The following is a 15,697-nucleotide window of genomic DNA, read 5'->3' on the forward strand; positions in this document are numbered from 1 at the left end:
GAACATATAGGATTTTACTCCCACAGCAAACTACCTGCATGGAGGAGTATTTAAGTGGTATTTATTATGTTGGACATTGGTGGCTCATGCCTGTGATCCTAGCTACTCAGGAGGCTGAGATCTGAGAATCATGGTGCAAATCCAGCCTGGGCAGGAAAGTTCATGAGATTCTTATCTCCAGTTAATCACCAAAAAGCCAGAAGTGGGGCTGGGAAGTTGGCTCAGTGGTAGAGCGCTTGCCTTGAATGCCTGAGGCCCTGGGTTCGATTCCTCAGCACCACATAAGCAAAAAGAAAAAAAAAAAAAGTTGGGGCTGGGAAGGTGGCTCAGTGGTAGAGCGCGTGCCTTGCATGCCTGAGCCCTGGGTTCGATTCCTCAGCACCACATAAGCAAAAAGAAAAAAGCCGGAAGTGGCGCTGTGGCTCAAGTGGTAGAGCGCTAGCCTTGAGCTGAAGAGCTGAGGGACAGCGCCCAGGCCCAGAGTTCAGGCCCCACGACTGGACCAAAAAAAAAAGCCAGAAGTGGAGCTATGGCTCAAGTGGTAGAGTGCTAACCTTGAACAAAAAAGCTCAGGGACAGAGCCCAAGCCCTGAGTTCAAGACTAGCACAACACACACACACACACACACACTTCCCCCAAAATTTTAGTTTGCCAATTAGTTTTATGTAGGTCTCTTCATTTCATTTTAATGTTGTAAATTGTCGTTTACTTTAAGGGATCTGTCACCAGAACGTCACCTCCAGCCCACGGGACAGCTCTCAGTGTGCCTCTATCAGTCAGGGCTGGTTTTTACCTCCACGGGCTTTTGCAAGTTCCCAAGATGTTTTTGGTTGCTATTACTAGAGTCGGGGATTCTCCTGGCCACTATCTCAATGTCAGCAGCATTGAGGTAGAGAAGCCCTGCCTTGCAGTGTATCATTTGAATCATCAGGACTGAAAATTAGGTTATTTATATTTTGATAGGAAAAATGTGTAAACTTTCTGTTCATAGTCTCTGCCCACTGACCAGAGTCTGGATTTTGTCCTTCCTTTCTTTCTTCTTTCCTTCCTTCCTTCCTTCCTTCCTTCCTTCTTTCTTACCTTCCTTTCCTCCTTTCTCTCTCTCTCTCTCTCTCTTTTTTTGGTTGGTCGTGGGGCTTGAACTCTGGGCCTGGGTGCTGTCCCTCAGCCCTTCAGCTCAAGGCTAGCACTCTACCACTTGAGCCACAGTGCCACTTCCAGTTTTCTGGTGGTTTATTGGATATAGTCTCATGGAGGGGCTGGGAAGGTGGCTCAGGCTTGCCTTGCATGCCTAAGGCCCTGGGTTCGATTCCTCAGCACCACATAAGCAAAAAGAAAAAGCTGGAAGTGGCGCTGTGGCTCAAGTGGTAGAGCGCTAGCCTTGAGTTGAAGAGCTAAGGGACAGCGCCCAGGCCCAGAGTTCAGGCCCCATGACCGGACCCAAAAAAAAAAAAAAGAGTCTCATGGACTTTCCTGCCCAGGCTGGCTTTGAACCATGATCCTCAGATCACAGCTTCCTGAGTAGCTAGAATTACAGGCTTGAGCCACCAGCACTCAACTTTCCCTTCTCTTTTTTAAAATATTCATTTATTTAATTTGATGAGAATATTTCCCCCCAAATGTCAATGTCCTTTGAATTTTGGAGGACTATCTTAAAATGATTTTTTAGTTAAGGAGAATTTAAACTTCAGCCCCATATCTACTTTGAACTCTCTAGTCTCTTGCTGTTTGCATGTGAGCCAACATAGCATCTGATTATCTGCTGCGGGGAGGAGAGGGGTCACTGGTTTCCTTGTTGGCTTACCCTTTACAAAAAACATGTGGAAACAACATCACCTGGGCAGCAAAGCTCTGCCCAGCAAAAATGGCAAGAGGTTTGAATTTGGGGTATCCTTGAGAAAGACACCAGTTTCCATTTGTAACACAACAGGTTGGCCTATAAGAGCTGTATGCTTCCTTTTAATTCCATGCTTCTATAAACAAGGTCGTATGACTGTAACCATTGTTTCCCCTGGAAGCCAGGTGGGCCCATGATGAGACCCTCTACTGATATCCCACAACCTGCAAGTATCTTTGTCCTGTGGACCCAACCCATCCCTCAGCCATGCTAAGGCCTACAGAGGAGTCTAAGAAACCATCAGAGCAGCAGGGACTCATCAGAAAGACTCTTCTCCACAGAAGGACTTTGCTGCTACTGAGAACATCTTACAGACATCTGCTCAACAGGCAGCTGTGGTTTCTGCACTAGGCCCTGAGATCTTGTTCAGACAGCCATTCTTTACTTTTTTTTTTTTTTTTTCTCAGTCAAGGGGCTTGAGCTCAGGGCCTGGGCGCTCTCCCTGAGCAATTTTGCTCAAGGCTAGTACTCAACCACTTTGGGCCACAGTGCCACTTCTGGTTTTAGGTGGTTGATTGGAGATAAGGACTTTTCTGCACAGGCTGGTTTCAGACTTCAATCCTCAGATCTTACACTCCTAAGTAGCTAGGATTTTAGGCATGAGCTACCAGCTCCTGGCTCATTCTTAACATCTTCATAACGTCCTTTTAGGTATTCCTTCTGACCCAAACACACTGATCTTCTGCTAGTGGGATAAGCAGGGATAGTGCACATTTTTAGATCAATCAATTAAGAGTACTTCTGATGTTTAATATTTTAATTTTAAAAGGATTTTTAAATAGTTACACACTCATCATGATAAAAATGCAGAAAAGCACTAGGAATACGCTAAGCTAAACTACCCAAACTCCCTCACTCAGAAACAACTGTTACCATTTACAGAAGATCTTCCAGACATCTCTTTATATATGCGACCATTTCCCATCCCCAGATGTTACACAAACATGGTTATATTCTTCATATTCTTTGCAGTTTGCTTTTCCCTTTCAATGCTAGCTCACTGACATCATCCTAGGTAGATAAATGCATACAAATCTTTTACAAATCATTTTCAGTGTCACCATAAAATTCTCCTTATATGAACATATCACAATATGCTTAATCTCATTGTCAGCTACCTACCTAATTTTCTAGCATTGATAAAGGCCTTGTTATTCACAAATACTGGGGAGTAGAGCATCTCTGATTCAAACTCTTTTTTTTTTCTTTCTATTTTTGCTAGTCCTGGGGCTTGAACTCAAGATCTTGGTGCTGTCCTGAGCCTTTTTGTGCTCAAAACTAGCACTCTACCACATGAACCACAGTACCACTTCCAGCTATTTTGAGAAGTTTATTGGAGATAAGAGTCTCTCAGGGACTTTTCTGCCCAGGCTGGCTTTGGGGTGTAAACTCTTATAAGCAGAATTACCATCTCAAAGCTTATCTCACATAAAGGATTAGTATTTATTGCTATGAAGCCTTCTGCCAAATGGCTCCAATTGATAGATTTATAGAGATATCTTTGTTCTCTAAAAGCAATTGTGATAGGTCCAAGATATTGACATCTTCTTTCTCCATTATTTAATTTGCCTCTAACTGGAAATCCTTCATTTTTTCATAGCATTAGTATAATGGTAAATATGTACCCAAGAACTTGTAAACCTTTCTTTTTTCCATTTCCCCCCCTTGGTTTGAATTCAGAGACTCAGACTTGCTAGGCGGGTGCTCTATCACTGCTCTTCTCCAGATACCTTTTCCTAATTCCTTTTCTTGAACTCTTTGGGGAGCCAGTCCTAAGCAAGCTCTTGGCCGTCCCCATCTGAAAAAGTACCAAGCTCTCCAGTTTCTTAATTTTGCCCAGGAACTCTGTCTAACTTGCTTCCATGGCCAAACTTGCCAGAGAGTTGCCAACACCACAGCCCTGAGCTAGCATTGCTGCCTGCAAGCCAGCTTCTCTACATTCACATGTCACTTATTATTGTAATCACATCATAGTATTTCACTGAATGGACACACTACAATTTATTAAATCACTCATTTACTGCCAGATATTTAGCTGCTTTCCAGTCTTTATTATAAAAAACAATAGAGAATTCGCTGGGCACTGGTGACTTACACCTGTAATCCTAACTACTCTGGAAGCTAAGATCTGAGAATCAAGGTTCAAAGCCAGCCTGAATAGAAGTCTGTGAAGCTGTTATCTCCCATTAACCACACTCAGAAATGGAAGAGTAGCTCAAGTGGTCCAATGCCGGCCCTGAGTGAAAATGCTAAGCAAGAGTGTGAGGCTCTAAATTCAAGTCCCAGTACTGGCACTCTCCCTCTCTCCCCAAAAAAGTAACCTTTCATTCTACAGAACCATCTAATCTGTGGGTTGTTGTGAATAGTTCTAGAAGCAAATTGCCAAAAGGCAGGGTGTACTTCCTTATAACCCGACTGCACATGGTCTAACTGCCCTTGACTGGGCTTCTCCACTGCCTGGGTGACATTGTATGCTAGCCGAAGTTTTCATCTTTGCCAAGCCAGCAGAGAAATCTCACTTTTGCTTTAATTAGCATTTCCCTATTTTCCTATTTTCACATATTTGTTTGCCATTCATTTCTCTCTTCCTGAAAATTGCCTATTCATACTCATTACTTTTTTTTCTCTAAGCTATTAATCATTCTCCTGTTCATAAGAGCTTTTATGCATTAAGTAAATATGTTTTTCTTGGTCATGAGTATCACAGATATTCCTACCCGCCCCCCTCCCGTTTGCTATTTGCCTCTCATTTGGTATCTAGTATTCTGAATTACCTAGAAACTTTCACTTTGCTCTGTGTGTGTGTGTGTGTGTGTGTGTGTGTGTGTGTGTGTGTGTGTGTGTGTGTGTGTGTGTGTGTGTGTGTGTGTGTATCTGTCTGTCTGTCTCAGTTGTGGGGCTTAAACTTCGGGCCTGGGCTCTGTCTTTGAGCTCTTTCATTCAAGGCTAGGGATCTACCACATTGAGCTACACTGCCATTTCTGGTTTTCTGGTGGTTAATTGGAGATAAGAGTCTTACAGACTTTCCTACCCATGCTGGCTTTGAACTGCAATCTTCAGATCTCAGCCTCCTGAGTAGCTAGGATTATGGGTATGAACCACCAGTGCCCAGTTTGAAACTTTCACTTTGTATGTATAAAGGTAACATATAGGAACTATAACCTATCTGTACATCACCTTTATAACAACAATGAAAAAAAATTTAAAGTAACAAGTAACACGTCACTCTTTTCCTTTCAGGGTTTTGTATTTTATTTGGAAAAAAAAAGATTTCTTTATACCAAGATAAAGTTTTTAATACTTGTGGTTTTTCCATTTCTTTCATTTAAAAAAAATGTTTATTTCTTTTCTTTTTTTTGTCGGTTGTGGGGCTTGAACTCTGGGTCTGGGTGCTATTCCTCAGTTCTTCAGCTCAAGGCCCGTGCTCTACCTCTTGAGCCACAGAACCACTTCCAGTTTTCTAGTGGTTTATCGGAGATCAGAGTCTCACGGACTTTTCTGCCCGGGCTGGCTTTGAACTGTGATCTTCAGATCTCAGCCTCCTGAGTAGCTAGGATTACAGGCATGAGCCACCAGCGCCCAGCTGTTTATTTCTATACAATGGGAGGAATGACATGGATCAAGATGCACTGACTCAAACTGACATGTCAAACTGAAACCCTTTTGTACAACTTAAGATAGTAAAACATTTTTTAATTTAAATATTTATGTGCAGGCTGCCTAAGGAATGAAGGATTCAGTTTTTGTTTTTGCTCTTTTTTTCCCCCCTCAAGTAACTTGCTAGTTTTCCCAACTCTGTTGAACAATTCTCTCATTGTTCGAAATGTGTGTGTGTTGTTCCTGTACTGGTATTGAGGGATTATCCTATGTCTTTCACAATGATGTAGAACTACCTTATCTACTTGTCAATGCTGAGAACACAGTGCCACAATCATCATGAACAGCTCCCTCCATACTCTGCCACTTTAAAAGTAGTGCAAGCCCTATGTCAGTGACTCATACCTGTAATCTGAGTTATTCAGGGGGCTGAGATCTGAGATCCTTGTTCAAACCCAACCCCAGCAGGAAAGTCCATGAGACTCTTATTTCCAATGAACCACCAAAAAGCTCGAAGTGGAGCTGTGGCTTATATGGTTGAGCACTAGCATTGAGCAAAACAGCTCAGAGGCAGTGCCCAGGCCATAAATCCAATACCAAAAACCCAAACATAATGTCCATATTCAAAGGCTTGGTGTAGCCAGAACAGGACAAATACACCAACTGTTAATTAGCATGCTCTCATACTCTCACTGGAGAATGCAGATGATTGGGAATATAGGATAGATAATAGTGACATCAATTAAAAGCAAGAAAACAGTGTCATACCAGCTTAGTTGGGGCTAGAACCCTGAGATGAATCCTATTGAGGGGCTGGGAATGTGGCTTAGTGGTAGAGTGCTTACCTAGCCTGCATGAAGCCCTGGGTTTGATTCCTCAGCACAGAAAAAGCCAGAAGTGGTGCTATAGCTCAAGTGATAGAATGCTAGCCTTGAGTAAAAGAAGCTCAGGGACAGTGCCCAGACCCTGAGTTCAATCCCCAGCACTGGCCAAAAAAAAAAAAAAAAGCCTATTGAGTGCTTATTTGATATTGTATTCTCGGTACACCCAAACTCTGGTCTATAAAGCCTTGGAAGATGAATCCTATGGCTGTATTTGAGGGTTAGGAAGGTTGTAGAACTTCAGTTTGTGAAGCAAGTTGGGAAAAGTCAAGGGAAAATCCAGCCTTGATAGTCAAGGCACTGGCAGTATGCAGAACATTTTCTACATGAATTGTAAACATAATGAAGCGGGTAATGCATGAAAAGAAGGGTGACAGTCAACTAAGAAGAGATAAATAGTTCAATCCTCCACCAAACTCTCCATCTGATGATGGAAGTGTACACACTGCTGCCAAAAGCTCCTACCTAAAGCCAAGAAGCAACTCACATTGACAGTCATCCACCAACTCACATTGTAGACTGTAACCTGCTCATTGGGTGAAAGACAAAGACAGCATAACACCGGTAGCTTCAGCCTATAATCCTACCTACATGAGCAGCAGCAGAGCCTGGGTGCTGTCCCTCAGTTCTTCAGCTCAAGGCTAGCTCTCTACCACTTGAGCCATAGCACCACTTCTGGCTTTTTTTTTTTTTTTCTGCTTATGTGGTGCTGAGGAATCGAATCTAGGGCCTCATGCATGCAAGGCAAGCACCCTACCACTGAGCCACCTTCTCAGCCCCTCAGAGAGACTCTTATCTCCAAAAATGAACAAAAAGCCAGAAGCAGAGCTGGGGCTCAAGTGCCAGAGTGCCAGCTTTGGGCAAAAGGCTAAGGGATAGTGCCTAGACACTGAATTCAAGTCCTAGTATGCTCTCTCTCTCCTTCCCTCCCTCCCTCCATCCCCCCCCTCTCTCTCTCTCTCACACACACACACACACACACACACACACACACACACACACACACACACACACACACACAAGTGAAGGCAAATGCTTCCAAGAGTGGAGAAGGAGTTTGTGCTCTGATATGAGGAAACTGGGAACATTCTAGAGGCCGTGGCTGGGGTTTGAATGTAGATATGTTTGGGGGCTCCAAGAACCCCAAGCTCCAGATATTACCTGAATATCATCACAACCAACACAGTTGGTTTAAAACTTACATCCTACAGAGAGATGGCTTACATCCTACAGAGATAAAAACCAATTCACGAGAGCAAAAAGACAGGTATACGTGTCTGCCCATTGATCTGTCTCTCAGGGGCCGGACAAAGGCTTGTGAGTTAGATCCGTAGGGGAGCAGCAAGGGGCTCAAGCTAGGAAGTACTTTTCTCTTCCTCGCTCTTTAGAAGTGACCAGGCATATAGGAAATCTTTTGACAGGAATGCTGCAGAGGATTCCTGGATATCAAATAAGTGTCTGAACTTTCTGGCTTCTTTCTTTCTTTCTTTCTTTCTTTCTTTCTTTCTTTCTTTCTTTCTTTCTTTCTTTCTTTCTTTCTTTCTTTCTTTCTTTTTCTCTATCTCTCTCTCTTTCTTTCTCTCTCTCTCTTTCTCTCTCTCTCTGTCTCTCTCTCTTTTTCTCTCTCTCTCTTTCTTTCTCTCTTTCTTTCGTGTGTGTGTGCTGGTCTCAGATCTTGAACTCAGGGCCTGGATACTGTCCCTGAGCTTTTCTTGCTCAAGGCTACTGCTCTACCACTTAGCCACAGCTTCACTTTCAGATTTTTGGTAGGTATGTTTTGGGTTTTTTTTTTTTTTTTTTTGAGGATACAGAGTCTTACAGACTGGCTTCAGACTGGCTTCAAGCCGTGATCCTCAGATCTCAGCCTCCTGAGTAGTTTGGATTATAGCCAGCTCTCAACTGAACTTCCTAGCTTTAAAAAAATCTCTCAGCCCTGAGATTCTGTGAAAATGTGTGTGTGAGTGTGCACACGCACACAATCTCAGCTGTGATTAATTTTCTGGCTTTTTTTTTTGTCAGTCGTGGGGCCTGAACTCTGGGCCTGGGCACTGTCCCTCAGCTCTTCAGCTCAAGGCTAGTGCTCTACCACTTCCAGCTTTTTCTACTTATGTGGTGCTGAGCAATCGAACCCAGGGCTTCACGCATGCAAGGCAAGCACTCTACCACTGAGCCATCTTCCCAGCCCATTTGGCTTCTTATATTGATAACTATAATCATGGCTCTTACAGCATTTGAGATCTTGGGAATATTTATTATATGCCAAACCCTGTGTTGAGCTTTTTAAAATATTTTTTTGTGCTAGTCCTAGGGCTTGAACTCAGAGCCTGGATGCTGTCCCTGAAGTTCTTTTTTACTCAAGGCTAGCACTCTACCACTTGAGCCAAAGTGCTACTTACAGATTTTTGGTAGTTAATTGGAGGTAAGAGTCTCACAAACCTATCTGCCTGGGCTGGCTTTAAATCATGATCCTCAGATCTCAGCCTCCTGAGTAGCTAGGATTACAAACATGAGCCACCTGTGTCTGGCCTGTGTTGGGCTTTTTATCTGCACCATCTCTATGAGGCAGCTTCTGATGTTTCCTATTCTGCAGATAAGAAGTACAAGTGTAGGGGAGAGGGAGAAACATCCCTAAGTTCTTCACGCAGAGGGTACCGATTCAAGCGCTATTCTAAGCAGAGCTGCAGAGCTCAATGTTCTTTTTTTTTTTTTTCCAAGGTACTTCCCACTTCTTCCTCTTTTAATATTATAAACTTGGCAGGTTGCTGGTGGCTCCCACCTGTAATCCTAGCTACTCAATAGGTTAATAACGGAGAACTAAGGTTTGAAGCCAGCCCAGACAAATAAATCGAGAGAAATGCTTATGTCCAATTAACCAGCAAAAAGCCAGAAGCAGAGGTGTGGCTCAGGTGGTAGAGTACCAATCTTAAGGAAAAAAGCTAAGCAAGAGCACGAAGCACTAAGTTCAAGTCCCAGTACTAGCACACACATAAAAAATGACAAACTTACAAAATGTATCATCATTGGTCTGTCGAGGACATTGTCTGTCCATAAAGGATTCCATCCCTTTAACTTTGTACTTTAGCATGGGACTGAGACAGAGGAAATGAGCAATTACAGAGGTTCATGTTTAAGTAGTGAAAGTGTTGTGACACTCTAAGCCAGCAAGAAATCCTGAGAATGGTGAGTTGCAGAGGCCACAACAGTTTAATGATTCTTCATTTCAATTTGATAGACACTTGGGAATGAAAAACTGCGTCAATGTGCCTGGAGACATTTCAAATAAACCAGGAACATGATAGCCATGCTGATGCTTCTGTTCTCAGTTTCTTTACAAAGCTAAAAGAAGCATCTTTTTCTTTCTTTTTCTTTTTGGGCCCGGTCGTAGGGCCTGAACTCTGGGCCTGGGTGCTGTCCCTCAGCTCTTCAGCTCAAGGCTAGTGCTCTACCACTTGAGCCACAGCGCCACTTCTGGCTTTTTTCTTTTTGCTTATGTGGTGCTGAGGAATTGAACCCAGGGCCTCAGGCATGCAAGGCAAGCGCTCTACCACTGAGCCACCTTTCCAGCCCCAGCATCTTTTTCTTTTAAGACATCTTATTGCTCGTGTGTGTGTGTGTGTGTGTGTGTGTGTGTGTGTGTGTGTGTGTGTGTGTGTGTGTGTGTGTGTGTGTGTGTGTGTGTGTCTTGAACTCAACTCAGGGCCTAGATATTGTTACTTAGCTTTTGTGCTCAAAGGTGACATTCTATCTCTTGAGCCACAGCTCCATTTCCAGCTTTTTGGTGGTTAATTGCAGATAATTGTCTCACAGTCTTTTCTGCCCAGGCTGGCTTTAAACCACAATCCTCAGATCTCAGCCTCCTGAGTAGCTAAGATTACAGGTATGACCTGACTCTATCTTACTTATTCTTGTTAAGGTTAAAGCAGCCATGCTGTTTAGCCAAGGATCATGTTAACAATCCATATAAACAGAAACTTATTCAATGTTTGTTTCTATTGCACTATCACGGAAAGAAATTTCTAGAATATTAGAGGTATTGCAATGTGTCCAAAGGAAGGATTGGAAGATGGAATTGCTGGAGGAAGTTATGACAGAGTGGAAGAGATAGAAGCAGTGAAGTAGTACGAGTTGAACAAGGACCAAATGAGGGGAAGAAGGCAGAGAGATGAGTGGACAGCTGTAGTATACAAGGAGGAGCACTGTTTTACAGTACACAGCCAGGGCTTGGAGACATTGACTGGGGCTCCCGACCTCCAGTAGAGCTTCAGTTTAGTCACACCAAGGTCTCAGGACTGCTTGAGCCATCTCTACAAAAGTCTTGGACCAGTGGCTATGCAACTGGGATGGTAAGCATCAGAGATAAGTGACTACACACATAATCCCCATCTTTCACAGATCCCTTGCTGTATCATGACCAATAGAAATCTCAACCCAAAGCTTCAATAATATATATGAAACAGAAGTAAAGGTACAGCATCCTATAGATCTCCTTTGTCCCAAATGCAGAGACATTTGGGTGGCTGCTTAGATGATCCCTGTCCCCGGATACAAGAGATTATGTGTGGTCCTGGCATTATGTGATAGGACCCCCAAAGCATCTTGCAAGTCCTTTCAAAATCAGTCCCTTCCACTCGCAATGGCTCTTGAAGATGGAGCTCTCCCTGGCTGCTCCTCACTGAGCAGTGTCTGAGCGTCAAACACTTAACTCATCTAGCCCTGAGGCCCTCCCAGGGAGAATAGTTTATTTCTCTGCCCAGACTCCTGGGCACGCTCTGCTGCTGGACTTTCAATACACTCCTAGGAAGGCCTTCTCTAGCCCCTGTACCCTGTGCTGTTGCCATCTGACCCTCCCCAGACTTGAGGCTGTGAGCAGTCTAGGGCCCAGAAGAATGAGAAGAACGATCATCACACTCACCAAGTGCAGGGTGTCGGCCTTCTGTGTCTGCCTCTGTCGGCTCTTCTGGGCGGCAATGCGATTTTTCTCTCTTCTCTGAACTTTTCTCACATCATCTGATGAGTCCTGAGAAGCAGAGATGATGAGAATTAGGCAAGTCTGCTCCATTTTCCTGAGTTAAAACAGGTTTTTGTGGTACCCAACTGTTTATTCTTCCTTCTGCCCATCCATCCATCCATCTGTCCATCCATCCATCCATCCATCTGCCTGTCTATCCATCCATCCATCCATCTGTCCATCCATCTGCCTGTCCATTCATCCATCCATCCATCCATCCATCCATCCTTCCTTCCTTCTATGTCTTCATGTCTTCATGCTCCCAGTCATTCCCCAATTACCAAAAACCTGCATATACACACACAAGCAAAAAAATGTTCTTCATCATACGCTGCTGTACATCCTCAGGTGTCTCTATGCCTTTTTAGGTCAAAAGCTACAGGAAAGAAGCTAGAGACCCTGAGGCCTCTATAGGGCTGGGTTTTGTTTTGTTTTGTTTTGTTTTTGACAAAATTGGTTGGCAATGAAGTATCTTAGCACCTCTGCTCCCTTCAGAGTTGTGCACATACCCTCACCTTTTTTTTTTTTTTTTTTTTTGTCAGTCATATATGGCTTGAACTCAGGGCGTGGGTACAGTTCCTGAGCTTTTGTGCCCAAGGCTAGTGCTCTATCACTTTGAGCCATAGCTCTACTTCTGGTTTTCTAATGGTTAATTGGAGATAAGAGCCTCATGATCTTTCCTACAGGCTGGCTTTGAACCAGGATCCTCAGATCCCAGCTTCCTGAGTAGCTAGGATTACAGGCATGAGCCACCAGCACCCAGCACCCTCTCATTCTTTGTAAAGAACCCTCTCCCGAGAACCTTGTTAAATACCTAGTATGTGCCTGCCTTCATTTCAAGTGCTTTCCTGAGATGTTCTTAGTTAGTTCTCAGTTCTGTGGAGCAGATACCAGCATTTCTATTTTACCCGAGAGGACACTGAGGCTCTCAGATCTGGTCTGTGAGCTCACAGTAGTATCTCACTGGAAATGTGGTCTCTTCTGGTGCTGAAGCTGGAAGTATTTACAAGAGTTCTCACCTCCAGCAAACTCACTGCTCTGTACTGCAGGAGGACTGCTGCTGCATCCCTGAGCAGAGAGCCTGACATCTGTCTTTTCTTTTCCTTCTTTCCCTTCATTGATCTCCCCCAGCTCTGACCTTAGCCATCTTGACCTTCCCCCTGCACCTAAGCCTTGTACAAATATGATGCCAAGAACTCCATTAATTAAAGAGAAAGCTACTTTCTTTGGTGGGTCATGGATGGGTGTTTGGAAGGATGAGAGAATTTGGGTGTCCTGTAATTGCTCCCTACAGAAGGGTCTGACCTCTGTTTGACTAGGTTTGCCCCTGCTCCCCTGCAGGTTAGTAAAGGCAGAAATCCTTCCTGCCCTGTTCCCTCACACAGCCCTGAAGGCAGGAGGGGCACAGCTTCTCAGATAACACTGAAATCTTGTGGCCTAATGCTTCCAGGTCATCGAGTTAGGCGGGAAGCAAATGTTCTAGGGAAGAAGGTGGCGGGAAAGCTACCATGGAAGCCATGAGTAACATCCTTTCTAAGAAGAGTAAGGTCCAGGTTTCTAGGCAGTGTGATGCCAACTAGGCCAGAGGCTGAATTGTCCACCCTCTAGTGGTCCTCAGTGGAACTGAGGTGCTTCACTTGTGATAGATGAGATACCATATTTTGAGAGCTCCCTGGGTATGTGTGCTTAAGGAAAGAATGCAGTTTTTAAGCCACAAAGGTGGAGACAATTTTAGTCCCTGGATATAGGTTAGCTAAGAAGGAAGAACTCTTCCTCCAGCGAGACAAGTAAAACATGTGATGAGAGAGTCCAGAAGCTATATGTTCTAGTAACCTTCATGCTGAGATCTTTGGAAGCCAACCTAGATTCTAAGCTCTTAGAAATCCTACCTGCATTTCCTAGTTTCCCTGGAGCTGAGGCAAGTGCCTAGTGAATATCGCTAAGTCTCCAGGGCCACTTCCTTCTTTATCCCCTTCCTCCTTCCAGAAACCACAGAGATAGAGGCACTGCTGGCTCCAGCAAACCTCCCATTCCCTCCACCTTGTCTGGGCTAGCCACAGAGGCTGGCCTGTGGGTGCCCTATGTGAGCCTCCTGTGTGGGTTCCTCCCCTTCTAGCTAACTTGCCTTTTTCATGTATTATTATTAATAATAACAATTTTGTACTTTTTGCTCACATCTTTTCCGTCTTGCCCTATTGGCTCTTCTTGGAAAATAACATCTCTAGGATTTAGGTGATGCATGCCAGCACCCACTAGAAAGTTCCTTGTAGAACGATAGACCCTTTCCTCTGAGGCCCTTAATACTCATTCTCCTCTTTGCTAGAAAGCTCCATGATGGGAATCCCAGCAAGGCAAAAGCCAGGGGGTGTCACTGGAGGGCTTTGACAGAAGTGGGGCAGGATCTCTCTACCCCTTGCACAGCTTTGCTGCAAATAGTGTGTCTGGAGTCTCTAATAGTGCTTGTGCCACAAGCCACTTCCTCCCACCACAGCTCCCAGAAAGAGACAGGCAGCCTGCCTGTTCTATGTGCTCCCTCCCCCCGGAAAATCAGAAGTAGGAGAGAGGGAAAGGGCACTCTACCTGCTTGCCAGGGGGAGGAGAGCGGCTAAAGCTGGAGTCACTGCTGTCTGAGCTGTGGGGCATGGCTGAAGTCTTCCGGCCCCTCTCGCACGGTTCCAGTCGCCTCTGAGCAATCTTGTCACCAGCTGGCTTCCCTTCCTGACTGATCGGTGGCCTCCAGCCCTCCAGCCTCCACAGGTGCTTCCCTTGTCTGTCCTGCAGCCACCTCTGACCCCTGCGTCCTCCTCACTCTGGGGTACAGAGGGACTGCTCCCCAAAGGGACATCTCGCTCACTTTGGGGCTTGCGCGCGCGCCGTCTCTTGTGGTTTCTGGTAATTCATGCTGGAAGTCACATGGGCGGAAACTTCAACAAGTTAGATAGTTGTTTGAGAGAAAAATAGATATCTGGGAAAAGACCCACAGAATTATGTGAAAGAAAAAAAAATTACATAAAACCCCAGATATCTTCCGGCAGTTTGAAAGGCAGAGTAGCTCTCTTCAATTGATAAAGAGAAAAGAGAAAAACAGCCAGGCAGGGAAAAACCCCAAGCAAAGTTAGCAAGTCAGTCTTCTGTCAACATGGTAAAGAGAGGAGAACTTGGGAAAGAGTTTCCATTGTCATATGACCACAATAAAGCAGTAAACTGGTGAGATAGCTCTGTGGTAGAGCAGTTGCCTAGCATTTTCAAGACCTTGAGTTCAATCCATAAGTACCACATAATAAATAAATAGCCTTCATGAGCATGTCTATAATCTTGCCATGAAGGAGACTGAGACAGAAGGGCCGTGCATTTAAATCCAGCCTGGACTACACAGTGAGATTCTAATCAAAGGGGGAAAAAAACCCTCAAAAACCAAAAGGGTTGGGCACCAGTGGCTCATGCCTGCAATCCTAGCTACTCAAGAGGCTGGTATCTGAGAATCACAGTTTGAAGCCAGCCTGGGCAGATAAATTCCTGTAAGATTCTTATCTCCAGTTAACCCACTCAAAAACCAGAAGTGGGGCTATGGCTCAAAGTTGGTAGAGCACTAGTTTTATACAAATAAGCTCAAGAACAGAGCCTAGGCCCTGAGTTCGAGCCTTATGACCAACAAAAAAAGGAAGGAAGGAAGGAAGGAAGGAAGGAAGGAAGGAAGGAAGGAAGGAAGGAAGGAAGGAGGAAGGAAGGAAGGAAGGAAGGAAGGAAGGAAGGAAGGAAGGAAGGAAGGAAGGAAGGAAGGAAGGAAGGAAGAAGGAAGGAAGGAAGGAAGGAAAGAAGGGAGGCAGGGAGGGAAAGAGAGAGGGAGACAGAGAAAGAAAGAAAGAAAGAAAGAAAGAAAGAAAGAAAGAAAGAAAGAAAGAAAGAAAGAAAGAAAGAAAGAAAAAGGAAGGAAGGAAGGAAGGATGAATGAATGGGGGGAAAAAACACCAAGACTGGAATTTCTTTCTGGTTTTCAACTGACTTACAGCCCAGCCAGTCTCTGGTGGTCTGAGAACAAAATGGCCCAAGAGCATTGTTCTTTCTATATGGTCAAGTGACACAAACAGCTAGGGATATGTGAAAGCCACAGGGAGGTGAGAAGTTTATTCATGGCCTGAGTCCCTTAGTGGAGAGCTTCCCTTCTCTGTAGAGAAAAGATGTCTTCTTAGTGTGTTTCTGACCTTGGGCAGACCGTGGAGCTCCATGACCTTCATTATCTTCATCTCTCCAAAAAAGCCAGAAGCCAATCACTAGCTGGTGGCTCATGCCTGTAATCCTAGCTACTCAGAGGC

General features: G+C 44.5%; 1 protein-coding gene across 1 annotated transcript in view; it reads right to left on the reverse strand.

Moving 5' to 3' along the window:
- Window positions 1-14,521, reverse strand: part of Batf (basic leucine zipper ATF-like transcription factor) — a 30,089-nt gene extending 15,568 nt beyond the window's left edge. The window contains exons 1-2 of the mRNA XM_070029634.1: window positions 13,965-14,521; window positions 11,289-11,393 (exon numbers count right to left, since the gene is read on the reverse strand). Of these exons, the coding sequence (XP_069885735.1) occupies window positions 11,289-11,393; window positions 13,965-14,027 (168 nt within the window). The 5' untranslated portion in view covers window positions 14,028-14,521. The remainder of the gene's footprint in view (window positions 1-11,288; window positions 11,394-13,964) is intronic.
- Between the last annotated feature and the right edge of the window lie 1,176 nt (window positions 14,522-15,697).

Source organism: Dipodomys merriami, unplaced genomic scaffold, assembly GCF_024711535.1.
Source record: "Dipodomys merriami isolate MVZ:Mamm:240054 unplaced genomic scaffold, mDipMer1.0.p SCAF_1, whole genome shotgun sequence".
NCBI lineage: Eukaryota > Metazoa > Chordata > Mammalia > Rodentia > Heteromyidae > Dipodomys > Dipodomys merriami.